General features: G+C 31.2%; 3 protein-coding genes across 5 annotated transcripts; 1 reads left to right on the top strand and 2 right to left on the bottom strand.

Moving 5' to 3' along the window:
* Positions 1-397: 397 nt before the first annotated feature.
* Positions 398-12,612, bottom strand: LOC106055343 (kanadaptin-like). 2 transcript variants are annotated; one of them, XM_056023124.1, is made up of 13 exons: positions 12,592-12,612; positions 10,842-11,724; positions 9,754-9,931; positions 9,016-9,135; positions 8,570-8,633; positions 7,930-8,072; positions 7,171-7,325; positions 6,917-6,986; positions 5,661-5,853; positions 3,776-3,875; positions 2,220-2,481; positions 1,891-1,971; positions 398-1,537 (listed from the first exon to the last, which is right to left on the bottom strand). In XM_056023124.1, exons 2-13 carry the CDS (start codon positions 11,634-11,636, stop codon positions 1,488-1,490), a joined length of 2,211 nt encoding a protein of 736 aa, XP_055879099.1. In that variant the 5' UTR covers positions 11,637-11,724; positions 12,592-12,612; the 3' UTR covers positions 398-1,487. The 2 variants fall into 2 exon arrangements, with proteins under 2 accessions (XP_055879099.1, XP_055879098.1); XM_056023123.1 differs by lacking the exon at positions 12,592-12,612 and adding an exon at positions 12,207-12,331.
* LOC106055355 (uncharacterized protein C19orf47 homolog) lies at positions 12,359-20,624 on the top strand. Of its 2 annotated transcripts, none has more exons than XM_056023125.1 (8): positions 12,359-12,515; positions 15,309-15,511; positions 17,313-17,403; positions 17,570-17,659; positions 18,374-18,489; positions 18,589-18,841; positions 19,284-19,442; positions 19,744-20,624. In XM_056023125.1, exons 1-8 carry the CDS (start codon positions 12,500-12,502, stop codon positions 19,926-19,928), a joined length of 1,113 nt encoding a protein of 370 aa, XP_055879100.1. In that variant the 5' UTR covers positions 12,359-12,499; the 3' UTR covers positions 19,929-20,624. The 2 variants fall into 2 exon arrangements, with proteins under 2 accessions (XP_055879100.1, XP_055879102.1); XM_056023127.1 differs by lacking the exon at positions 12,359-12,515 and adding an exon at positions 13,178-13,362.
* A 1,982-nt stretch (positions 20,625-22,606) lies between these two features.
* On the bottom strand, positions 22,607-27,773 carry LOC106055356 (synaptojanin-2-binding protein-like). Its single transcript, XM_013211575.2, has 4 exons — positions 27,394-27,773; positions 25,236-25,372; positions 24,251-24,364; positions 22,607-23,873 (listed from the first exon to the last, which is right to left on the bottom strand). Exons 1-4 carry the CDS (start codon positions 27,464-27,466, stop codon positions 23,766-23,768), a joined length of 432 nt encoding a protein of 143 aa, XP_013067029.1. The 5' UTR covers positions 27,467-27,773; the 3' UTR covers positions 22,607-23,765.
* Positions 27,774-27,922: the final 149 nt, after the last annotated feature.

The following is a 27,922-nucleotide window of genomic DNA, read 5'->3' as shown; positions in this document are numbered from 1 at the left end:
GTCAAATCATACCAATAAAAATAAATTATTATCTTTAACAGACTTAATTGGAGCATATAGATCTTTGTTTTTTCTTATGTCATCTTTCAGCAGAGACAGGATCCCATTCAGCTACAGAACAACAGGAACTGTCTTTCTAATCGTTTTAAAAATGGTTTATATGTATGCGTATAAAATATGTATTCTCAGTTATTTTTTTATTTGTTTTTGGAAAATCAAACATCACCCTTGAACTTTAATACAGGATTGTCAAGATGCTATTTTGGAGAGCTGTATAGTATTATCTCCACAATCATATGACATACACAAATTCAGAGGTGTATATAAATGTTCTGGAAGAGGAAGGTGAAATGAAAATGACAAATATCTAAGATAAATATGAGAGATAAAGACACTGTGTAATACAAACTGACTTTAATAAAAAAAAAATCTTTTCCTTTTTTATGGTTTATAGTTTATATATCCATACTTAATATTTAAAAAAAAAATGGGTACAGGTAAGCTTTAAAATGGAAAATAATAGCCATTGCACCTATCTAAAGCATGATGAAGCTGATGGTGAAATCAAATTTTCTATTGCATTTTAGATTTTAAGATCTAATAGCAGCTTTATCCAACAAGGGGCTGCTACACAAAAACCTGTCTACTCTTAATTAATAATTGAATAAGTTTGATCAATCATTTGTAAAATGTGTTTTGTTGAATGAAGACAAAGTAATCATTACAGTTGGCCTTTCTTCTTCACCATTCTACAAATCTTTTCATAGTAAGGAAAGAAACCAAGAAATACTTAAAAAAAAAAAACAATTAGTTTGGATCATTCATGAAATTAAATTTGTAATAAATTTATACCAACAACAATCAATCTGTGTGATTAGAAATATTACCAATTGTTTTTGTTTAGAGCTATTTCATGCCTCCTCAAGCCAACATACTAACCATTCTGCTAGTGAGATATAGTTATGAAAACAGAAAATTGTATAGCTATCTATTGTTTGTTTCAAACTTACTTTAAAGTGGCAACCTACACAGGGAAATAATTCAGCTTATACCATCACTTCAGTCTTTCCTTTATTCAAGATACTAAACAAAATAATTAATTACCAATAGTTAATTAACTAATTTGTTAATTTTTTAAATTAATTCTTGTGTTGTCAGGTAAAAGAAATAATTGTCCAAAATTTCAGTTTGATCCAAGATTGGGTGTTAGAGAAATAACGTGTACAAACATTTTACAAGACAGACAGAGTGAGTTGGTATAAGCTTTGTAAAAAAAGGATGAAGAATAAAGGGCAATAATGAAACATATTTAACTAAGATAACTAAGACAATGTCTTTGTCATCAAACAGAACAAACGTCAATTTGTTACTGCTCAAGAAAACTCTCTAGAAAATACCCTGTGTTCAGAGTCTTGGAAAATTGCAATCAATGAAAAAGTGTTTTTAAAATCAATTTATTTACATATTAATATGATATTACAATCATTTTAATAACCAAGTTTATCATTCAGACTTGTGTGTCCATCACCAGCTTGCTCTGCAATAGCAATGAAAATGTTGTTAGGAAAAAAATGGCAACCAAAGAAAATTTTATATAAATTATTTTAGTCTTTAGTCTGGTCGTGCGGTTTGCGCGCTGGACTTTCATTTGGATTTATCGATGGTCCCGGGTTCAAATCCTGCCCGCTCCCATCCCCCGTAGTCCTGCGGGAGGTTTGGACTAGGAAGTAAATTATCTTCAACTCTGAAGGAACATCCAAAACATGTAAAACATTTTTTGTAAATGAATATATTGTTTGGAAAAAAATGGCAATGAAAGAAGATTTTTACATAATATAAAATTATTTTAGACTTGAATATAGAAGTTAAGAGTGTAAACAATGAACTCACCTGTTGGTGGCAGCCACATTGCATAGTCTGGATCAAAGTTTGATCCCACAGAAGTATTCTGCTTTTCTCCTTTTAATGTCCCTTAAAAACAGAAGTAATATTGGATTTCAAAGATATGTATTCATTTTGAAAAAGTCAGGGGACAGCCAGAGGCAACAGAACAGCCGGAGAAAGTAAGAGGCAATAGTAAGTCAGAGCAGCTAAGCAACTTGGAAGAAATTTTAAAGAAATAATTATTATAAATTTACATAGTTAAAGAACCAACCCAGTAGTCCTTACATGTCAACACTTTTGTATCTTAAAGCATTAAATATCAGTATTATTCCTACCTAAAGTTGAAGCTGTTGATTGATAGTGCATAGACTTTACTGCTTTTTGGGTCTTCATATTTGGAGCTGGCCCCAATGATTTTGCACAATGGGAAGAACTTTCTTTTTTGGAATTCTGAGTTTTATCTACTGAAGACTTCTCTGTGGGAATGTTTATCTTCTCTTCTTGTCTGACTCGACTTTCATCTTTTTTTTCTTCAAGTTGATCATCATCTTCTTCATCTTCTTCAAAATCATCTGGTTTTAGTTCCATGTTTTGTGGCTGTAAAAAGAAAACAAAGGTTTTAGTGAAATAGACTAGAATGTTTAGGAAATGATGCATAGACTAGAATGTTTAGAAAATGATGCATAGACTAGAATGTTTAGGAAATGATGCATAGACTAGAATGTTTAGGAAATGATGCATAGACTAGAATGTTTAGAAAATGATGCATAGACTAGAATGTTTAGGAAATGATGCATAGACTAGAATGTTTAGGAAATGATGCATAGACTAGAATGTTTAGAAAATGATGCATAGACTAGAATGTTTAGGAAATGATGCATAGACTAGAATGTTTAGAAAATGATGCATAGACTAGAATGTTTAGGAAATGATGCATAGACTAGAATGTTTAGGAAATGATGCATAGACTAGAATGTTTAGAAAATGATGCATAGACTAGAATGTTTAGGAAATGATGCATAGACTAGAATGTTTAGGAAATGATGCATAGACTAGAATGTTTAGGAAATGATGCATAGACTAGAATGTTTAGGAAATGATGCATAGACTAGAATGTTTAGGAAATGATGCATAGACTAGAATGTTTAGGAAATGATGCATAGACTAGAATGTTTAGGAAATGATGCGTAGACTAGAATGTTTAGGAAATGATGCATAGACTAGAATGTTTAGGAAATGATGCATAGACTAGAATGTTTAGGAAATGATGCGTAGACTAGAATGTTTAGGAAATGATGCATAGACTAGAATGTTTAGGAAATGATGCATAGACTAGAATGTTTAGGAAATGATGCATAGACTAGAATGTTTAGGAAATGATGCATAGACTAGAATGTTTAGGAAATGATGCATAGACTAGAATGTTTAGGAAATGATGCATAGACTAGAATGTTTAGGAAATGATGCATAGACTAGAATGTTTAGGAAATGATGCGTAGACTAGAATGTTTAGGAAATGATGCATAGACTAGAATGTTTAGGAAATGATGCATAGACTAGAATGTTTAGGAAATGATGCGTAGACTAGAATGTTTAGGAAATGATGCATAGACTAGAATGTTTAGGAAATGATGCGTAGACTAGAATGTTTAGGAAATGATGCATAGACTAGAATGTTTAGGAAATGATGCATAGACTAGAATGTTTAGGAAATGATGCATAGACTAGAATGTTTAGGAAATGATGCATAGACTAGAATGTTTGGGAAATGACAGTAATGCTGTAATGGACTAGTATAACGAAAACAAATTTACATTTGTTTGGACCAATAAAGTTATCTTTAAATGTTTGGGATACGATGCAAGAAGAAGAGTTCTGATTAAGTTCTCACCTGTCTGACTGGAGTCACTTTTTTAACTTGTTTTTGTTGTAGCTGAAGTTTCTTTGTTAAGTTGTCGACCGCTGCAGGTGTTGTAGTAGTTGAGATTCCCCTAGTTCAGATTAAAAAAAAACAACTTTTATACCATGAAGCAACCAAATGCATTGCTTAACAAAATAATCCATTTTGCTAATGAATCATATCATACAAACACTTTCTATCTTTGATCCTTAGATTTGGGTCTCAAACTCAATGGTGTTAACCCAAATCCTCTCTATATATTTTAGTCTTACAAACCTCATGCTGGGCGGACATTTTGTATATAACAACAATAAACAAAAAAAGAAACAAATAAGCCACCCATATGTGCCATTTCATTTCAGTTATAACAAGACTAACATTTCTTCTAGTGGAAGTGGAAAAAATCATTTACATTTTTTTTTTTCAACTTTTTGATGAACAATTCATACTGAAACAACGATTCATATTTTATTATAGAGGACAGAAACTATTAAAATAAAAGAAAAAGAATCATTTTTGTAAGAGTCAAAATATATTTATAATACATTTTATTGTGAAATTTTAGTGGGTTTATTGATCAGATATGGATACAGCAGACTGTTTAATAATACATTATTTTCACATCAAGTGTAATCCTCCAAATGCAACTTGTCAAATATATATTTATTCTAATGAATTTGGTATCTTCAAAAAAAAAAAATATATGTGGTATATCTTGATATTGATGTTGAGATGTGTCTGGAGACAGCTACAATTTTATACCAATAGAAAAGACAGACTACAGCAGGTTAACTTTAGGGGTAACTTTCAAGAAAATGAAAGCTTCAATTGTAATCCTATAACTTATGTTCGATAATGTTTGTTTTGTAATGACATACTGTCAAGCTCAATTTTGCATATTGCTGCTATTGTGGGTGTTAGGCCAGGTTTAGTAGCATAGGAGTTGGTCAATAGAAATGTCGGGAAGTCCTTGATGAGATATTTTTGTAACAATCCCCGGGTCAGTAGGACAAAAATATTACAACAAAAAGGAAGGGTCGTAATTTCCTTTTTACAAGTGATTTATGTTTGATGTACATTTTTCTTTGTTGGAATATTTATTTCATTTTGTTTGAAATATTAAACCCTAATCAAATTAATTTCTACAATGTGTTACTACAAACCTGTAAATGTGTGTGCAAATTGAGAGACAGCTAAAACTTCAATAGTCTATATTGACTCTCAAATTAAAATAAAAACAACACAACAAACACCCATTTTAAGTTCTGTAAAGAATAAGCAAACATTTTGTAAAGTGTTTTAACATTATGCCAAATGTGTTTTTGTCTTAGACTTAATAAAGGTGTGCTGCTTCAGCTCTGAAGCTGAAATTTGATAGAGTTACAAAAGTCTGTTGTCACATGCTGGTTGGTCCTTTCCCAATTAGAATTTCCATTCTGTAGAGGAGCTGAAGGGAAAGGGACAGATCTTAAAATAAATTTTAAAAAAAACTTGGTTTAAAAATGAAATAGTCTTGGTTATGCAATGTTTTTTTTTTTATTTCATTGATCACTGCTGTTAAAGCTCTTGAATAAACAAGGGCATAATTAATGCTATACAACGGCTCCTGGTGATAACATGAGCCCAACCTGTGACCATTGCTGTGTATCAAGGATTGGCCTCATTGCAAAGGGAAAAAATTGTCTCTTGAGGCGTAAAATGCCACAGAACAGAAAAGAATTAATGCTATAAAAAATGAAAATAATTTATGAACACATAAATTGTCACTTTCTAAATTAAAAAGCCACAGAGAAAAAGTTGAACAGGTTAATATTATATACAAGTCTGGTCATGTTGTATATGTGTGTTGAGTAGGTGTGTCCATGTGTATACTTACAAAGGCTTCAAGGGAGGCAATGTTGGTGGTTTTACAACATTCACCAGTTTCCTCAGCTTTTGTTCCTCTCCCTTTAACTTCAGTAAGTTTCCCTTCAACTGCATTCTTGTTTTAGTGTCCATGACTCCAGATTTAATGGACACCATGTAGGCATCCAGTTCATCAAGTTCATCTGATGCCAGAGCTTCTGAATCTAGAAAAAAAAAACTTAAATGCTTTTAAATCTTCTTTTTTAACTGATTTGCCCAATTTTTTATGAAATAAAATGTTAATTTCAAATACAACATTTTCTAAAAAAAAGGACAGATCTCTATAAAAGTGTAAGTAAAAAACACAATAAAATGCTAAGATTGCTAGTGTCACATTATGAGAACTTTCAATGAGTAGATGCTAAATCTAGTGAAACATCTATTTCCACTTGAGGGTGATATGGAACAATAATGAAAGAAAACATAAGAATAACAGGAAAACAGGCAATGAAACCATAATTTGAACTTCAATAAATTGAAACACAATACATGGAAGTAAACAATAAAAGTACATTTTCCCAATGTAATAATTCAATGTTATAGAACTAGATTTATTTAAATAAGAACAACTAGTGTTAAGATTTTACTTTCCTCTATCTTATCGTCATTTCCAATATTTTATCTTCTGGAAGATATTCATTACAATCCCTTTATTTAGTTATCATCTCAAATCCCTTTATTTAGTTATCATCTCAAATCTCTTTATTTAGTTATCTTCTCAAATCTCTTTAGTTATAGTCTCAAATCTCTTTATTTAGTTATCATCTCAAATCTCTTTATTTAGTTATCATCTCAAATCTCTTTATTTAGTTATAGTCTCAAATCTCTTTATTAGGTTATCATCTCAAATCTCTTTATTTAGTTATCATCTCAAATCTCATTATTTGGTTATCATCTCAAATCTCATTATTTGGTTATCATCTCAAATCTCTTTATTTAGTTATCATCTCAAATCTCATTATTTGGTTATCATCTCAAATCTCTTTATTTAGTTATCATCTCAAATCTCATTATTTGGTTATCATCTCAAATCTCATTATTTGGTTATCATCTCAAATCTCATTATTTGGTTATCATCTCAAATCTCTTTATTTAGTTATCAGGAACTCCTTGAATCGTGGAATGTTTTTGTGAATTCCTACTGGAAATAACAGATTACAATTTCTTTGTGACCCTAACCAATGTAATATAATTCAGTAAAGAAAACAAAATCACACTTATATTTACCTGCTTTGGCTTTTTGTAGTTTGTTTTCAATGTCTCTGATTTCACCTGTGACTGCATTATACTTTTCTAACTGAAAAGGGAAATGTTTATAAACTAAAGTTATTTAGGAATGAAATAACCAAATAAAAATCTGTTAACAAAATTAAAACATTTAATTTTTAAGATGAATCCCTATTTATTTGTATGTTTTATTCATAGTGTTACATATATATATATATAAATGAACACATCTGTTCTTTATATCAATAACTTACTAAAGTTTCATAAGTTTCTGGGTCATCTTTACCAGCTTTCTTCATTCTCATCACTCGTTTTTTCTCTATTGTTCCAGTTCTATCTAGAAATGTGTCTTCGTCACTGTCATAGTAATCATCATCTTCCCACTTTTTCTGCTTGCGTTTTCGGCTTTCTATAAAATGGATACACATTAATAATAATTAATAAAATGAACATTTTACACAAATGAATAAATAAAAAAAATGTATTTCACATGTTAAAATTGTATGGGGGCTTAGAATATAATTAGAAGAACTAAGTCAACAGCCGTCACTAAAAAAAAAGATTTCAATGCTCTTACACATGCTATCAAGTCTTATAATTTATAGATAAGACTATCACCAAGTTAGAAATAGTAGGCTTTGTTGTGCTAGAACGAAAAATAGAGTGACATTCTCAGGGCATTATACAAACCTAGAAAAGTATCAACTATTTGATCACAATGGCCAATAAATTTGCATGTGTTTATTCAGTTGTTCAAGTTAAATCTAAGTTTTAAATTAAACTAAATCATTGGTTTTCTTGACCAATCAGACAAAATAAAATATGGAAAGAGAGTTCTTGTAATGCTGATCTTAGCATATGTACTAATAAAAAATTTTTTTTGTCTATGTGTGTATTTTTTTAAGGAGTAATTACAGTTAAGTGTTTATATGTTTATATATAAGATAAGAAGATATGTTTCAGTAAATACAAATAGTACATGTAGTAGCATATTTGATAACATTTGATATTACCATGAGTTGAGGATCGTAATAATCCCAATCTATCCAGAATACGACATGCTTCTAAGGCACATGCAACTACTGCATCTTTTCTTTTCCCCGATACAACAGCTTCTGCTATAAGTTCTTCTCCATTTGGTCCATCAACTGGCAATCTATGGAATAAAGTCAAAACAAGCTGTGTTCCATATGTCAATACATTGTGATAATGAAAATATTTTCTTAGTAAAAATAATAATATTTATAATTTTTAAATTTATTTTTAATTGCTTTTATAAAGCGCATATTACAGCAAGCTCAGTGCGCTATAGTGCAATCCCAGTGAGGGGAGGGAGTATCTGGGAGAAGGTTTTCATGCAGCCTTAGGCGCTCAGAAAACACAACGCTACTTGAGTCGGGATTCAAACTTCAGACCCCATGTTAGGTAGCAAGTAGCCAGTGATTTTGGCCTTTCAGTCACACATCCCACATAAAAATAAAAGAAAATGTGTGTGTACAAATGTTTGACAGAAAGATTTCTGACATGATAGTCGTGTCCTATAAAGAAAAAAGAATGGTAGTAGCTAAATGTTTCATTAGTATCTAAAACTACTGTGAACCCTAACTATTAATTCCAGAACTATTTATTTTGATCTACTAAACAATTACTTACTCAAGTCTACATTTATGTTTACCCTGTGCAACTTCAGTGAACTGATAATCTGGAAGATCACATCCTAGTAAAAACAAAAACAAAATTTGTATTTTGTAAAGTTTCTTGCAGTCACTGGGGTAGGGAATTTCAAGTTGACCAGTTTCTATCGAGAAGTCATCACAATGTCGACTACAAATGTCAACAAATGAAGCTAGCTGGACTCATGATCATGTAAAAATACACATTTTTAAAATCCCCAATTACATTTAAAAAACCAGATCCTCTGAAATTATGTACTTTAATCCAAAGTTACTGAACCCCTTACTTATACTAGAGAAACATAATCATTCACAGACCTTGTTTAGTTTTACAGCATGATCAGTGTTTAGTTAGAAATGTAAAAGTTGAACATAAATTTATAATGAAACAAAAATTAAAGAATGATGTAAAAATGAAGTGAGCACCTTCTCTTTCATAAAATCCTTTCAATGCTTTCTTAGGATCATCAATATACAAACTTTCATTTTCAGCAACCAGAGAGGCAAAATTGTTTTCTCCTTCGCCAGTGTCCTCTGCATCCTCCCCTACAAATAAAAGATTGTACAGAGTAAGGTGACAACTTGGTATTTTGTCTTCATTCTAATAACCTAAAGGCATGTTCGAGTATAAGTTTCACCTTAACATTAAGTGTAGTTTTCAAATAATTTTAACTGTAAATTTTATTGGAAATATTCTTGTTTAAAGAGAGTGTTGTTCTCTAAGTGTCCGTGTCAGAAAGAAAGAGATAGAGAGAGAAAAAAAGAGAAAGAAAGAGAGAGAGAGAGAGAAAGAAAGAAAGAGAGATGCATTACAACTATAACTGATCATGGCAAGCAATTTTGGTGCACTAGAGAAAGACAATTTATAATTAAATACAGACCAACAAAAATACTTTTGAAATTTAAAAATGAACAAACCAAGACCCAATTAACAAAGCTACCAAGCTGTAAAGCATCTCCTGGTACAAATATTTGTCTCTATTTCTAATATTCCATACATTATTTTTCTCAATTTTTGCAAACTAATAAATAAATACATTCTAAACATATATGAAAACAAAATCGGATATTTCAAAAACTAATAAATAAATAAATTGTAAACATTTATGAAAACAAAAATGAATATTTCACAGTAGATTACTGATAATGTATCAAAGCTCTCACCCATTCCCCAACTACATCCTCTGTCTTCTAATATTTTTTGTTCCTCCTGTATTCTTCTCATTTCTTCTTGCATTTCTAACTGTCGAAGAATTTCTGCCTGTTTTTGTAATTTTTCTTTCTGTGCTTTCATTTCCGTAACAGTTAAATCTGACTCTTCTTCTTCATCTTCTGCTGGGCCCTAGTTTAATATTATGTACAGTTCAATTGTTTTAAAAGGGCAATAATGCAACAATGGCAAATAGTTAATAAGCAGGGCACATCAGAAATAAGAGACAAAATAGAAAAATGTATTGTTCTAAAAAAATACAAAAACTTTCCTCAACTTATAGATATTTGCATGATTTCAAAACTGTTTTTCTCTTGATCTGGTCTCCAATGGGTTTCAAAAAATGTTCTATTTACTCCCTATTTTTCATAATGTCATAAAGAGTAAATATATCGCCTGATGTCATACATTAAAGAAATGGCAGTGGGAATTTTACATTGGTCAAACCTCTTAATTATACAATTTAACATTTTTCAGGAAGACATGTTTTAAGCTCACACTTGCCAATGCTAAAAAAAAAAAATGGTAAGTAAACTATCTAATAGTAATGACAAAAAGACAATCAAGAATACATCACCAATTATGTTTGTAAAATGTTTTTGTTTTACATGTTTCGAATGTTCTTTCAGAGTTGAAGATAATTTAATTCCTAGTCCAAACCTCCTGCTGGACATTGGGGGTTGCAGTAGGCAGGTTATGAACCCGGGACCATCAAGAAGTCTGAACGACAGTCCAGCATGCATACCGCACAACCAGGCAGCCATCTTTAACACAGCAAGAAGCAGAGATGAGACTTGTGTGTCAAAACACATATGCAGGAGAATCATGCATTGTCATCATGCATTGTCACTGAGTTGGTGTTGTGTTGGATTAATGATTGTTTTGGAATATCAAGGGTAAACTGTACTACTTTATCCCTTTTCATCTGCATCAAACCTACTTATGGCTACATCAGAGTTCATTGACCAATACAAACACACACACTACGTAACACTAAACTTATAAAACATTTTATAATATTCTGAGCTAAAAATAAACAAACCTGAAGTATGTGAAGCCTTGAACTGCCACCAAATTTTACAATGTATCCAACTTTGAGTCTGTAGTAAAGTTTAGGGGAAATTTTATTTTTGTTAACCCATGTTCCGTGAGTACTATCTAAATCATAAATATACCATCCTTTTTCATATGAAGCAGTAGATTTAGCAGCATATTGTACAACAGCATGATAGCGTGACAGTGATGGATGCTCAAGTGTCACATCACAACTAGGAAGACGACCAAATAGATAAAATGGTTTATTACTTAATGAAACAGTGTCAATAATGCTTCCATTTTTCAGCACATCAAAAGTGTAATCAGCTTCACACAAACCGCTCCACTCTGGCTCCTTGTAAAATGAAGAAATATTTATGCTACTACTTTCGGGTGTAATAATTTCTTTATCATCATGAACTTTTTTGGTTTTGGACCTTTCGGGAATGTCACTTTTTGATTTCATTGCTTTGTCTTTGAGATCTTTCACTTTCTTCAATTCCGATGATAGAGGAGTAGGAAGAGCAAATTCATTTGTCGCTTTATTATTGACTTCACAACTTGCTGTGTCCCTCAAGTTCATCTCTACCATTATACTGTCACTTCCAGGTCCATTTCCATATAAATTATCTTTTTCTTCTTGTGTTACTACATCATTATGATTTGTCTGTTCAGAATTCATCTCAGGCACAAAATCAGGTACAAGAGAAGCATTAGATTTTGAGTTAATTTGATCTTGAGAAGATCTAGATAATCTAGATTCTTCATTATTTTCCATGTCAACCATCATGTCTGTGTTCATTATTATAACTCGATGGCCAAGTATAAAAGATCTAGACTAGATCTTAAGTGACAGTAGGCTTGGGCTTGAGTATACTGTAGAGTCTAGACTAGAGTAGATAGACGGAACTCGTTATGAGTATGAGTGTGAGGAGTCACTGACACTACAGTGGTCTACAGTTGACTACAATAAGAATATAATGAAATATATAATATGATTGATTAGGCATTAGGTCATTTAGGCGAGACAGTGACACTGGAGTCAGACAGACTGCAGTGGAGTGACTAGGGACTAGGTCACTAGATGATAGATAATGTAGTGTAGATCTACCTCCTAGTCACCTCGTGTAGGAAGGATCTCACTAGATCTGCTCTGGTAATGATTAATCTGTACTCTAGACTACGATCTAGACTAAGTAATAACTAAGTCAGTAAGTTGAGTAAGTGACAAGTCAACAAGTCTAACTATCTAGATCTAGATGTCTTAGTATGATACTAAGAGGACTAAGTCAAAGTGACTCAAAGTCTATCTCAGAGACTATCTGAATAGACAATCGATATCGGATATGAATATGATATAGTGAATAGAGACCTAGATCTAGATCTAATAATGATCCTTTTTTTTCGAAATAATTTGTAGTTTCGCTTAGTGATTTTTTTTTCCTAGTGTCTAGATCTAGATCTAGATCTAGAATAGAGCTCTCTAATCTAGAATATCTACTTTTGATTTTGGTTTCTTATTTTTTCTTATGCCTGGCTATAGATAACCATAAGTTCGATTTTTTTTGGTTCGACTGAGCACAGCGTTGATTTATAGTCAATTTATTGTGACGGAATATCTCCATCGCTGACCTAGATATAGATCTAGATCTACACGAAAAGAAAATGGCAACGATGTCAGGTAGTCTAGATTATTATAGCAATTTTTTTTTTCAATAATTTTTAATATAGAGTAGATCTAGATATTTTAATACAACTTGATTGTTTGTTGTTAATAGATCTAATTATTATCATTATGCATTGTTTTGATCGCTCTTAATTTTTAGATCTAGAATAGATTTTAGATTCACTATCCATGCTTTTTGTTTAAAAATAAAAAGTTTTAACTAAAAATAAAATAGGCAGCCAACCGTCTATTAGCATTGAGCCACAACCTGCATTTCAATGTATAGGCTCTATCTACGTCTACAACGTGTAAATAGTCATAGAATTTAGAATCTAGAATGAATCTAGATTCTAGATCTTTGTCTGACCCAGGCCCAGAGCTAGAAGTAGACTAGAATCAAACATAACGGTTATCACGTAATACGTACATAAGAGACCCTCAACTTAAGTCAAGAGAATTAATATTAAATTTTTAAGAGAGATGTATTCTAAATGTAAAAAAAAAAAGTCTCTGACTGACTCTGATGAAGGGATGTGTTAAATTGTGTAGATCTAGATCTATAGTCAGTATAGTAGATTCTTATATCTGAACACCGACTTACGGGAACTAGATCTAGGTCAAATTTTTATTTTATTTTTTTATTTGGTGAAAGTTTAACTTACAAAAAAACTGAAAGCAGATTCTTATTCTGCAACTAAAGGACTATAAAAACAGCTGTATTCCTTTGAATTACCGCTCATAGTCAAGATTTTATTTTAAAATAAAGCGGGTCACTTCATGCTCACTCCTATATTGAACGCAGTTTTTGGGCTTTCTCCTCCCTTGGACAGTGAGCACTGTCGTTGTATACCACTATCACTATGTAATTGCTAATAAATTATATCTGTGTAACTGTGTTACTTAATTTTTTTTTATTTGTATTAAAAGAAGTAGATTCACTTTTGCAATATGTATTTATAGTCTATTTCCTCATATACTCTCTCTGTGTCTCTCTCTCTAACTCTATTTATATTATATATTTATTCTCTCTCTATATATAAATATATATATATATATTTATATATATATATATATATATATATATATTATCGTTTATAGCTATATACCTATGTAATCTATGTGTAGAAACAGACAGAAATAAATCTATATAGATTATATATATCTATAAAATTAATTATTATAATTTAATAAACATGATATTTTCAACTAGGCTACATTGGCTACATGTATTTTCTCTCTGTCTTTCTTTTAATTTCCATCCAAGGACCCTTTTCTTGTTTTCATAATTTGGATGTTCGTTTTGTGACACATTAACACCCCCTCCCTCCCATAGATGCTTATAATTCTTTTCATGACTCTCCCCCCTTCCCTCCACTGCCTGTTTGATAGTTTGTGACACTAAACGCTTATAGTGTATACCATTCCTCACTGCTAGCTCATCTGGAGTGATCACCTTTTTAAATTTTATTTAACAGCTAACGGTATAAATGTGATTGGAATGTCTTTCTAAGGATTAGGATTATTTTGATATGCCCATCAGCCTACGATCAAACAGGCTCATAATATAGCCTTCATCCCTTTTTATATGGGTATGAATTGCCGGGGGAGGTTAAAACAACAGCTTGACATACATGGTTACAGAGAATCTAAAAAACTGCCATCTGCTTTGGAAAAACAGATCAAAATTACCGGAACTTATCTAAAATTGGACATGCGCAATCCCGAAACGTCGATTTTTGCTCCAAACATAAAAACAAATGAATTACAAACAAAAAAAGCGATGCGTTCAAGGAAGGAGAATGTTATGAAGTGTCCAAAATATAAGAACCTCCTCTATATGATATCAAGATCTATCTAGTTAATCTAGATCTCATTAAATCTAATAGATACTAAGATAGTGTCACATAGACTTAGAATTAGAATACTTACTAAACTTTATCTAATGATTTACTAATCACTACTTTTTATATTTATAATAATACTAGCGGAGCAGTGTTTTAATCTGGAATGTCAACTAAATAAAGTATATTCTAAAAATAATCTAGCTAGATCTATATAACTATATCTATAACTTCTTTAGCATTAAATTAAAAAAAGATCTCTATAGGCAGTGTCAGGCAGTGAGTATAGTCTATAGTAGACTTTAGACACTTTAGTTGTCTATCGCCTATATAGATAATAGCTTAAACCCATTGCCCATTTTAAAATGTTTCAATATTAGTAATATTAGTATTAGTGCAATGCACATATAATAATTTTAATATATATATATATATAAGCTTACATTAAAATATATGACAGAAGAAAAAAAATCTTAAAGTTTAAATTTGGTCCATTTCAGATATTAACCAGTACTTTTCACTTAGTAAGCTATCAATAAAAAGTAAAATACCCCTTTTAAATCTTGCGATCTGTAGGGCAGATGATATAAAGGTCATCTGTTTCTATGGGAGATGATTAATGATTGTGTCATGATCTTTAGGGCAGATGATGTAAAGGTAATCTTTTTCTATGGCAGATAATCAACAATGGTGTCATGTATGTGCCATGTTGCCAGCACAGGGATTAACCACATTTACTTTCCCCAACTAAATTCAGGTACCCATTAGAGTTTAAGAGTTGTGTGGACTCTGCGGCACCCTTAAAAATTCTGAAATTAAAAAAAATCCCCAATCTTCACTGAGATTTGAACCTGGGACCTCTTGGTTAGGAAGCTAAGCACTTTACCACTCAGCCACCACGCCCCAAGCAGTCAATTAATAAACCTTATAATATAATCCTAATTTCTTTTTCTCTTTTTTTTTCCAGAGACTTCTTATTGGCTTAATTTTTTTACCAAAGCTGGCATCCCTGCCGGTGATTCTGCTCATTATGCAGTGATGTTTACAGATAATCGCATCACACGAGAAATGCTTTTAGATCTAAGCAAAGAGTATTTGACAGACATGGGAATAACAAGGCTAGGAGATGTTATTGCTATTCTAAAACATGCCAAGGATGTATATAAACAGGTAGGAAGATTTTATTAGGTACAGTGGAATCTGCTTAATTTGAAGTTTGGATCACTTAATGTAAATATGTAGCAACATCATAAACCACTTAGACAAACATAATGTCCTCACCCCAAACCAACATGGCTTTAGGAAATATAGATCATGTGAAACACAACTAATAGGACTAATTGATGATTTTTCAAAAGGTTTAGATAATAGTGAACAAATAGATGCTATCTTACTAGATTTTTCTAAGGTATTTGACAAAGTTCACCACCATAGTTTGCTTAAAAAAATTAAAGTATTTCGGCATTAATGGTCCACTGCATCAGTGGATTAAAGATTTTCTGATAGGGAGGGAACAAACTGTAATGTGGCTCTAAATCAACACTGATAACAGTAAACTCAGGTGTACCTCAAGGAACAGTCTTGGGTCCACTACTATTTTTTATTTACATAAATGATTTACCAAATTGCATTACTTCAGGAACAAAAGTTAGATTATTTGCAGATGATTGCATAATATATAGAAGAATAAAAACAACACAAGACACAGATATTTTACAAAGAGAATTAGATGAATTACAGAAATGGGAATCAAATTGGAGTATGTCTTTCCACCCAAAAAAATGTCAGTTGTTAAGAGTAACCAAAAAACTAAAACAAATTAATTCCACTTATCTTATTCATGGCAAACCAGTAACACAGACTAAAAATGCAAAATACCTAGGTGTCATAATAAATGAAAAACTGTCATGGAATCTACATATTGATGAAACTATCAAAAAATCAAACAAAGCATTAGAATTTATTAAAAGAAATTTCTATAAATCAAATAAGAACATAAAACTAAAATGTTATTTAACCTTGGTTAGGCCAATAATAGAATATGCATCCTCCGTTTGGGACCCCTCAACTCAAGAAAACATTAAGAAACTGGAACAGACACAAAATAGAGCAGTGAGATTCATAACAAACGAATATTCACATTTGACTAGAGTAACACCTTTAGTAAAATCACTAAATTTAGAAAGCCTTCAGGACAGAAGACTCAAAAGTAAAGTAACAACTATACATAAAACACTGAACCATAATCTTCAAATACAAAAAACAAAATTTAATAAAATAATCTGAAAGACACAAAGATAAAGGCACATTCCTTGTCCCATATGCTAGGATAAATTTGTACAAATACTCCTGCTTCCCTAGTGCTATTAGAGCATGGAATGGGTTGCCTGAGCTAGCCAGGAAAACCAGTGACTTGGCAGAATTTAAGTCATTGGTTAATATGCATGACTAAATGCATGACGCGTAGGACGTAATCATCTTCTTTTTTGAAGTAACGTCTGTATTATATAGATAAGATAAGAAGACTTAAACAAGAGAAACAATTTAATGACTTTCTTGATTAGAAAGTGGTCAACTTTAACTTTAAGGTTGAATTCAAGTTTGTTTGTTGTTTTTTTTTGACAAAGTCTTTGCGGAAATACTATATTTCTCTGTCATTGGAATTTTAGAAAGAGATTAGGGAGGATTCTTCCTGCAAGATAAACTTATGTGTGTGCCAGACTAAGTGTTTTGACCATGACAACAATGTTGGGCAAACCTGCTTCAGGTTTTCTATAATGAATATCTGCATGAAAATAACTTTTTTAGTTGTTTTTATAACAATTTCTTTTTTCTACATTTCAATAATATAAGTATAATTTCATGTATATTATATATAAGAATTTTTTTTAAATATTTTATTTCCTAATAATTACAATATAAATAAATCATTTTTTGTAAGTAAAATATTTATCTCAAATTTTCTTTGTAGGAAGCCAAAGATAAATTATTGATGCCATCCTTTACTTCCCTTTCATCCCCAAGTTCCTTATCACTTACCCCAATGTCACGAAGGTCAACAGGTAGACACATTTTTGAATCTACATTTATTGAATGTGTATTTAGACAGATGAATATGAATACACTGTATTGTAGTTTAAAGATGGCATTGACTGAAACTTTATGCATATTGAAATTATACATAAGATAGTAAGTACAATGTAATGTGGTTACTTCTTCTGTACATAGCTGCAAGTCGTATGGTGAATCATTTTACAAGTAAACATCCAGAAGCAGCACCAATGAGCCAATCACCGTCACCAAAGCCTCCACCACCAGGTACTTTGATGCATTATATGTAGACAGTAATGAAAACTAAAATTTAAACAAAAGTGAAGTTTATTATTAATATAACAATGTAATAGTGTTATTTGTGCAGACGTTTAGCCTTGTGTTTATAATAAACCAGAAACCAAAAAAAAACATTTGATTTTTTTAGCTAACCCATAGGTGTCGGGTGTAAGTAATTAATCAACATATATCAATAGAAGTAATAATTGCATTGCTAAGAAACATGTGTCCCCTGTATGGTCACAATATTTGTGACATGCATTTTCACTTGACTGGGATGGAGGTTCATAATAAGAATTCATTGTTGATAAAGTAAACTTTTAATAATCAGAAACACAATTGATATTGAACAAAGTAGCTTCTCTGAATAAAAAAAATTCAGTACATTAAAATGTAAAATATTCAAATAACAGAATAATCTTTTCATAAAAACTAAATTTATCCAGTGACCCATCCCTGCTTGTTCTTTAATCAGGAACATTCTCGGCTGCCCCACTTCAATGCTAAAAAGAGTTCTAAGTTATTTTAGTGTATTTGTAGAATGATGAATTTTCATGTAATATTAATTTTTTTTAAAACTTTGTTGTAAACTGTATATTATGAGTCATATCATCTAGCTTGCTGGTTTGGCTTGTGGCAAAAATATTACATGCATTATATTTATATAATATATATGTATATATATGTCCTTATTTTTCTTAGAACCCTCAAAGACGAAAAGAAAAGTTTCTGTTTTTGAAAGACTTGGGACAGATAACAATGATGAAACAGTGACAATAACTTCAGGAAAGAAACTAGCTGCTACACAAAGTCTATCAGTATGTCTATTAAACAGTTCATTCACTAATCTCTTTATAATTTAATATTACAATGTATACAGCTTATACCATAGAGAAAATGCTAACTTTTTTTTTTAGCCAGGATCAGTATTTAGTCGTCTGGGTGGAAAGTCGGGCTTAAAGAGAACAGCATCTGCTGCATCCTTGGAAGACTTGGCTCAGCCTTCAGATGCCCGTGAGGAGAGCTTGCCATATGCAGGCGTGTTGAAGAATCCTGGAGCATCTTCTGTAAAGAAACCCAATGTTAAAGTTTCTCTGAACAGATCCAGTCTTAGAGAACCATTGAAAATTAAGAAAACTATTAAGACAACAGAAGATAGAAAAACTGCCTGTAAGTAAAGTGATAACTGTGGTGTTTTTTTGTTGTTGTTTTTTGAAACGCTAGCCTTGCCTATATCTGAGAAAATGTTTACAGTTATCTCTTATTATAATTCTACTAAAAGAGCACTTTAATGATGACAGGGTTACCATTGCCTGAGATCATGGACATTTATTTTTGTAAAATTATACTTTTTATCATTATATGAGGCTAAATTGATGCACAAAAGTAAGCAACATTGTTCACTTAGGAAATCCCCCCCTGTGCCACCACTTGAGGGGGGCCCCCAGAGAAAGTTTTTTTCTTTTACACTAAATGTTAAATATTACGCAAAATGCAGGGGCCCCAAAGAGGTTGAGCCCCCAAATAATAACAAATTCCTAGCTATGCCCCTGCACAAGAACAACTAAAATCCCTTGCTATGCTAAAATTTTATTTTTAATACAAAATTTAGATATTCAAAGACCAGAGGTTTCCACAACTACAGAAGGAGTGCTATCAGATTTTGCCAAAAAAGAAGCTCCATCCCTAAAGGAAAGACTTGGCTCCAAAGCTGACTCCTCTACAGTGACTAGCAGCTCACGTTTAGCATCCCCTGCCAAGAAACACAAATGTGAGCATCTAATCTAAATAAGTTATAAGTTAACAGTTCAGCCTTAAGTTGTTTATAGTTCACTGACTGGTTAGCTACTATCACCCACTGCAATATCAGTACAAAGTTGTATGATAGAAGCTAGTGTAGTAGTAAGAATAGTCTATTAATTGGAATTTAATATGGTTACTTTTTAAGTACCTATAAAACTAGAAATTTCTAGCTAGTTAATATGATGTAATAAATCTGTCTTAAGTTTCACTAAGTGTTAGAAGCAAACTTTTATTAACTTTTGTTTTTTTTTGTTTCTTATCTAATCTAGTAACTGTCCAAGATCGGTTAGGTGTCAAAAGAGAAGAGCTGCAGTCTTCTCCAGTTGTCTCGTCCACACAGAATGTCCCAACTAAAGTAAAGAAACTCAAAGCAGCAACACAAGCAACTCCTTCTGTCTTAACTGTCAAGTCCAGTGGCGTTTTCAGTCGCCTTGGTAAAAAGTCACAAACGTGATTCACAAACAGTTGTGTTGGATTATACTTTGCTTAGCAAAACTAAAGACAATATCTTACTTTGAGGACAAGATATGGCCATGTTAAGCCACTAACTGCTTCAACTTGACCTTAGTATATCAATAAACTTTGGTAGCCTACTCACATGAATTCATGAAAAGACAAGAAAATGCACAGGATGGTAGTTTAAACTGTACTCTAACTAAATGGGATGATAAAGTTTACACATAAACAGAATGGGACTTTGTTAAAATCTATTTTAAAAAAAAACACTATACTTTGTGCAGATTGATTTGAGCTAATTCAATAGTTCTGGTCATAGATTATGGAAGCGGTTACCAAATTTGACATGCTCCAATATGGCCAACTTAATAGCCTTAATTTGCAATCTGCCCTGCATTATTCATTTATGCAACATTCTAATTACTTAATTTCAGTATCAAATATAAAAATTTTGCATTAGAAACATTTATCTTGAGATAATAATAAAAAAGCTTGTTAAAAAGTGTGGTAACTTATTGTAATTTATTGAAACATGTTCATTCATGTCATAAATAAAGAAAATGTTGCTACTCGCCCCCACCCCCTTTTTTTTTTCTTTGTATCTATTGGACCATGAGACTAAATGTTAGAACAATCTTTGTTTTCAAGATGTTTATTATGTGGTATAATGTTAGAATAAAATTTATTTTCAAGATATTTATTTTATTGAGTGGTATTAAGTTATATTTTTATGAAACTACAAATCTTATGTTTTGTTTGTGGTATAACTTCTGTTTGTTCAGAGATTTCAGTTTGGCCTACAATTTGAGTACCAGTATTGTGTTACTGAACTCAGAACTTATTTTACATGGAATATTGATATTTAATTTCTTAAACCTACTGAAGCTATTGTTTATTTTCTATGGCTAGTCTTCACTATATTGAGACCAAAAGAACATCTAAACAGTCCCTGGCTGCAGGATGTGGCAAAAGTATGTAATTCACAGCTGGGAAATACTGCATTCCTTATTAATCTTTCTGACAGGTCTTATGTGCAAATAGAGGTAGTAATTGAAAAAAAATTAATTGGTACAACCATGCAATTATTAAGCATCTTTTATTAGTGTTGAGAGTTGAAAGGTCAATCATTAAACAGCTTCCATCACTAGTTGCACTCTCACAATCAGCACAAGTCCAATGAACTGATTAAGATGAATGTTTTAACTTGTTGGTTTGCTAATATGCAAAATAAATTTTACAACCTAGAATACAAGGTGAAAAGTACATAATACATCACTTACAAAAGTAAACTCTTAAAATTCAGTTTAAAAAAAAAAAAAAACTATCAAATTGAGTATAATTGAACTATAAAAACCTTGCTTTGTGTAAGTATTTAGAGAAGTGACATAGAACTTAGACACCAGAACTTCACTGGAATGAAATTGCTAAGCTAAAAGATTGCAGAGGAAGTTGTTTCCAGGGACTACAAATTCATGTCAAGAATAAAGTGTAGACTTGCATACTCATTAAACTTAAGAATACTAGCTGTGTCATAAAGTTATGAGTGTTAGCATCAACTATTTGCAATTGATGATAAGGTACACAGGGAAGGATTTTGAAATCTTCAATGGCCTAGCAATAGCCCAAGGAACATCAATGAAGAAGCCTTTGGTCCATAAAATCTGCTCACCACTGCTGTGATAAACTTCTAATACATTGTCTACAGCCTAAGGTTTAAAAGAAGATATTTTCATACCAACATATATATAATAATGAATAATTTAAGTAAAAATTATATTACAAAATTAATACAATGAAATGAAAATACAAAAAATGAAACTTGAAGCGAAGAATCACAATGTCAACTGGAAGGGCTACTTTCATGTTATTTATGTGTTGAATCAAAAGTGTTAGCAAGTTTAAAAAATTGTCATTTGACATCAATTTCTATATTGTTAAAAATGCAACTTAAATTAAAGCAATACAGTACCAAAGCAGTTGTATCAGGTAGTGTATGTAATGTATTACCATATTTCTAATCAGTATATCCAAGAAGACTTAGTAGTTTAAAAGTATCAGTCTCCTAGTAGATTGAAATGTCCTACTTTATTTCTGGGATGCTGTGTAGTATTCTTAGTTTCGTTTACTCATCCATATCTTTATTTGATACTAAGCTAGAAAGGCAGGAGGAAATTAGTATGTTTCACTGTTTTGAAAATCAAATAGATGCTTTCACTAAAATCCCATTTAGGCACTAAAAATTTTTTATTCATCTGCATCTTGAAAATTGAGACAGCTGCCTTATTAACAAACGGCCTCAGAGCCGCAAACACTGCTATTTAGACCTTCAAAGCTTTTAGTGACATTAAATTTGAATAGCAGCAATGCAATCACAAAGTGTGTAAGCTAAAGTTGAAAGCTTGATTAGTTTCTCAATTTTAAATTTAGGTTAGTTTGCTATTGCTAGAATAACCTTTTAAGCCAAAAAAACAACAACAAATTCTTAGGACTAAGACAATTCAATAACTAATAATTATTTAAATAATTCAATACCCTTCAAAAGACTTTTTTTTTAAATTCAAACTTTCAAAGGAAAAAAAAAAAAGAATGAAAAATTAAAACGAGCTGAATTGTAGTAATGTAAACCTAAGAGAAAAAAATAAGAATCACATATAATGAGGCAACAATTTACAAGAGTTAATTATTGTGTGCTTTTTATTGATGATTCCTTGTCTAGTTTTCTCAGTATCTTTTGTTTTATGATGGAAACTTCAAGTGGCACAATATTTCATTCACAACATGAACAAATACATTAGTAATACCTTCTTATGGGGTTTTGGTTTTTCTTATGTATTGCTAATGCAGCAAATTAAGATATACAAATTGTTGGTGGTTTATCACCAATATAAGATCTGGCTGGTTAACAATAACAGGCAATAGGACAGGATATAGTTCTCACAATCACACAAGGAAGTTAATGGAGATGAGTGCCAGTTAAAAAAAAACAAAAAAACATCATTCATCAATGGTTGAATAGTTATGCTCAATGTAACAGATTTATAAACGTCTATGCACATCTGTTCAAATAAATAATAATAAAAAAAAAGGTATATTACAAACTTCTAGAAGATCAGTAGATTACCTAGAATCTACCTTAAAATATAGAGTAACTAATGGGTAGACTAATTTCTTGTGACAATAAATTAATCATCTACAAAATATCTATGTTTAAAAGAACTTGCTTAAAACATAACTTAAAATACTGGTACTTAAAATTAATTGTCTGCAATTTTGGAGAAATGGCTAAAATACACACTGAAAGACGTCGACAAATATTTTTTCATTTTAAATTGAATGATAAGCAAAAACGTGTGGGGTGAAGGGACTTACAATTGAGACCTTTGGACTGGAGGGACATACAGTTGTGTTCAGACCTAATGATATTCTCAATCATTACAAGGAATAACTTTCCTCAAATAAAAAATAAAAAACTGTTCATTCACTAAAAACTATATACATTTTTTTTGTTTTTAGATGATTTCTTAATGTAATCATTTAATATTAAGATGTTTTTTTTTCTCTCATTCAATAATGTTACAAGAGATATCAAAGCTGGACATTTTTTTTCTCTATTTGTGGAATCAGCCTCTTTTAATTTGTTCTGCTAGGATTGAACTGCATATAGGTTATTATAACACATCCAATTCATCAATGAAATTAGATCAAATTGTTTACATTTTCTACTAATTACAAAATATTTCTTATAATTCAAATCAAATATGCAGTAAAAAATAGTTTCTAAATAGAATGCATTCAAGTTTTTGTTGATTTCTACACAGCTTAAGTTATACCAAGCTCATTTTTTATTGAGAATGAAGAAGCCAACTCCTGCCGCAACAGCCAAACCAAGAAGAACCAAAATGATAAGGCCACCACCTCCACCTTTTCTTGCTTCTAGTTGTTTCTGTAAACATTCAGACAAAAACAGTTATAGTTTTTCTATTCAATTTACAATCATCTTTGCTAGGGTTTAAATAAGAGCTTAAGGTTATGAGATTTTACAGATAAATAAATCTTGTGTCTACTACAGATTAAATAAAATCCAAATATTTTCTTTCTATTAAAGATATCTGTTAACAAGGAAGTGGATATACCTCACAACCTTCACAAATCATAAAAAATATGAAACACCACTAAGGGAGGACTATTCTTTATGACACCATTTCAACAAAACTTAGACTTGTATCCATTACATTTCAGTTACATGCCAAAGACACTAGAGACATAACCACTTGTTGTAGATGTCCAATAAAAGTCTATGATTGATTTCAAAGAACTTACCAAGATGTATTCCTCAGCACCATGTTGAACCTTCAAATGCACTGTCTCACCAGCAGTGATGAATATCTGGACAGCTTCATTGTGGGTTACTGACTGAATTTTGTGTCCATTCACCTAAAAGCAAAATGCACAATAACATTATATATATAATTATATTAAGGCATAATTTTCTTCCTAAGTATCCTAAATGATAAAAACAAGGGAGAATGGTCAATACAATTAGGAAATCTATGTCTATACATACAAGATTTTGTTAATAAACAATAAATAATAACACATTTTTTTTTAAACTGATATTGGAGAGGTATGAGATGTTAAATTGAAAATAAAAGAACTAGAATTACAGGGTTAATGCACCATTTCTATGTTAAATTGAAAATAAAAGAACTAGAATTACAGGGTTAATGCACCATTTCTATGTTAAATTGAAAATAAAAGAACTAGAATTACAGGGTTAATGCACCATTTCTATGTTATATTGAAAATAAAAGAACTAGAATTACAGGGTTAATGTACCATTTCCAACATGATCAGTTAGGTTTTTCTTTAATGCATATTGAATTCTGTAGTACTATTTTAAGAGTAATAAAAATCATTAAAATGGAACATTATTTACAACAGAGTATTATTATTATGTTAATTATTTTAGAACATGATCAAGCTAAAACATCTGAGTTAATAACTAGTCTACAACACCAACCCACACACATTTGATTTTCCCTAAAATCTATTTTTGTATTGCTGGCAAAACCAATGCCTTTACTATATCACTTGCCTCATATAATTCATCACATCATTTACTTAACAAATTGACTGAAATAATTAAGGCTGACATGAATAAATCACTTTTTTTTTTCAGGTGAAGGGGATATGAGTCATTGGAAATTGAAATGTATTTTATTTGCAGATCTAATTTATAGAAACTAAACATTTACACAAAACTTGCTAGATATAATGGAATAATATTTAACTGGAAGCTCCTTACCTCCAAAATTTTGTCTCCTTCTTTCAAACGACCATCCCTGTAGGCAGCACCAGCTTCTTTGAGCTTAGTTACAAATATACCCGTGTCCTCTTTGAAATGTGGGATGTCTGTGCCTCCTCTGATGTTAAAACCTAAGCCTAGAAAGTACATTTAAACAAAAATAAATTTCACACTTTTACAAATATTTTTAAACACTTTCTTGATTTGTACTTGCCTTCTTTATAACAACACAAGCTATACTTTACAATTATTTTCTTTCATTAGGCAATGGGCCTGAATTTTGTTTTTTAATTGAGAATAGTCTTCTTGCATGCTCTGATTGGATAGACTAGCAAGGATAGAAATTGGCAAAATCTATAATCCTTTTCTTAGTTTAAAGATAGCTTTTTGCAGGGAGGAAATTGATACTGTACAATTTGTTAGGCGTAGTCATTTCTTTGCACATAACTCTGCCTGTGCTTCCTAATACCCATTGGTTGAGCCACTCTTCTTTGTGATTGCTGTTTAACATTGATTTCAGGGTGTAGTTTAATAATTTATAATCCAGATTGGATGGAAGTCAGGACTGTTATTTTTTTGGAAGGAAGGTTATAATTGGTGGCCAATTTTTTTTTGTTGGACTGTTGTTGTTTATGAAAATGGTGGACTGCATTAATATGGATGTGGTTGACATGATATATTCTTAAATGTTATGCTTCCTGGAGTGTTCAGTGTAGGATTATTATTAGTTATCCAACATGTCATACCAGAATATATTGGAAATTATTTAAAAGGCTGTGTTCCTATTTCCTTATATTTTCTATCTAACAAAGTATTTATTTTAGGACTCTACTGTGTTGCTCAAAATATATCATAAGTAATGCAAGTATAAATAACCTACTCAAATATAGATGTACCATAACAAATAATAAAATGGATATATTCCAAATATGTGAAATAGGCAGAACATCACATGGCAACAGAGAGAAATAAACCAAGTCCATGACTAGATGGACAACATCAATGAAACCCTAATAAACTTTAATGTGGAACACAGTTTTCTGTTTTCAGCTTAGAACATTCACAGTGTCTTCAACTAACCTCCCTCAAAGGATTCTGTTGACTTTTTATAAATGAAATGTTAACCCTGTTATCCAAGTCCAATGTAAACAACAACTTTTTTGTATTCTTTCAAGTAAAAAAAAAAACAACACCACATTCTCCTATGTTGGTGGTCCAGAGTGACCAAAGGTTGAAAACTTCTGCTATAGACAATAGTACAAATGTAGAACTAATTTAAAAAAAAATAACAACCACAAATATGATAATGATCTTCAAAACAATTTTTAGTTTTGATAACGAGACTAATTAAATTAGTAAAAATTAGTAATAATAATAATAACATAATTGAATGATAATTGAATAAAACTTAGAAAACTGATTTATAGATTTATTTATGTTTATAAATTTCCTTGAATGTGCAGCCTTTTTTTTTTCATACATAGTCTATCTAGTTTTGTCATTTAGAGATATAATAGTCTAGATCTAATAAATAAAATAATGCCCAGTAAGTACTGTTTCCAATGACAAATACACTGTATTTATATGTCTATAAGATAAAAGGACCTAATTTTACAATTAACATAACATAATGATAATTAGTAATGATTAGTTAGGATTAGGCTATGAGTATAATTTAAAAATTTATGATTAGAGAATAGACTATAATTATATATATAATTATAATTTAATATAATATCATAAATATGACTAGACCTATAGACTAATTTAGAATAACCAGAGCAGAGGCAGAGTTCAGAGACTAGTGACTAGAACTAGTCTAGAATTCTACTAGTAACTAGATCTATATATATATCTTAGATTAGAATATCTAGATTAGTAGGTAGACTAGTACTTACTAGATCTAGAATAGATCTACTACTATATCTAGATTATTCTAGATCTAGTAGCCTTTGCCCTTAGTAGAGACGTAGAGTGATAAGTGAAGACTAAGTAAGTTAGTAAGAGTTAGAGTCTTAGTAGAGTGGAGTCACAGAGTTGAGTCTAGAATCTAGATATCTATTGACAATTGATCTATCTAGTGACAGTCTAACTAAACTTTTATATCTGGACTGGAGACTAGATCTTTACAAATAGATTAACGAAATTAAAATCTTACCTGTTTCTCCTCGGTGTAACGTTATTTCCGATATGGGCAGACCCTCTGTCATATTTAAAACCGGCGCAGGCATTTTGGTGTGTTGACTTCTCTGTACCTACAAGATCAAATCCGGTCACAGAGACGTTGCTATTTTCCTGTTGACTAGTGCCTGCTTGTGAAGCTATTTTCCCGATTTCAGTCTAAATAGACTTAAATTCTAGCGGTAGCCTGCCGGCTAAAGACCGGCTTTAGGGGTCAAACTAATCTTTTATTTTATAACCTATTTTTTTACCTGGATGTTATTAACATTGACATAATAAAGTTGGTATCAAATCATGTCTGCCACTAAGCAAAAAAAGAAGGCGGATTTGTTGCGTTGTGACATGACGTAATAAACTCGAAAAGTGACGTCTTGCGCTTGTTGTGTACCCACAATACACATCTTTTTCGGATTTGCGAATTTCTATTTTTCGAAAGCAATTTAAATCAATGGTGCTTTTTTATGCATGCAATCAAGAGGCAAAAAGACAAATAGATAAAGAGCGAG

Source organism: Biomphalaria glabrata, chromosome 3, assembly GCF_947242115.1.
Source record: "Biomphalaria glabrata chromosome 3, xgBioGlab47.1, whole genome shotgun sequence".
Classification (NCBI taxonomy): domain Eukaryota; kingdom Metazoa; phylum Mollusca; class Gastropoda; family Planorbidae; genus Biomphalaria; species Biomphalaria glabrata.
This window is presented reverse-complemented; position numbering and strand designations above follow the sequence as displayed.

Coding starts and splice junctions, on each gene's coding strand:
- LOC106055343 (XM_056023124.1), bottom strand. CDS start 11,636: ATGAACACAGACATGATGGTTGACATGGAAAATAATGAAGAATCTAGA. Junction 6,987..7,170: donor CAGAAACTTATGAAACTTTA/GTAAGTTATTGA, acceptor TTCCCTTTTCAG/TTAGAAAAGTATAATGCAGT. Junction 1,538..1,890: donor AATGTGGCTGCCACCAACAG/GTGAGTTCATTG, acceptor TTGCTATTGCAG/AGCAAGCTGGTGATGGACAC.
- LOC106055355 (XM_056023125.1), top strand. Junction 17,660..18,373: donor ACCAAAGCCTCCACCACCAG/GTACTTTGATGC, acceptor TATTTTTCTTAG/AACCCTCAAAGACGAAAAGA. Junction 19,443..19,743: donor CCCTGCCAAGAAACACAAAT/GTGAGCATCTAA, acceptor TATCTAATCTAG/TAACTGTCCAAGATCGGTTA.
- LOC106055356 (XM_013211575.2), bottom strand. CDS start 27,466: ATGCCTGCGCCGGTTTTAAATATGACAGAGGGTCTGCCCATATCGGAA. Junction 25,373..27,393: donor GTTACACCGAGGAGAAACAG/GTAAGATTTTAA, acceptor TGTACTTTCTAG/GCTTAGGTTTTAACATCAGA. Junction 23,874..24,250: donor GTGCTGAGGAATACATCTTG/GTAAGTTCTTTG, acceptor GAATGTTTACAG/AAACAACTAGAAGCAAGAAA.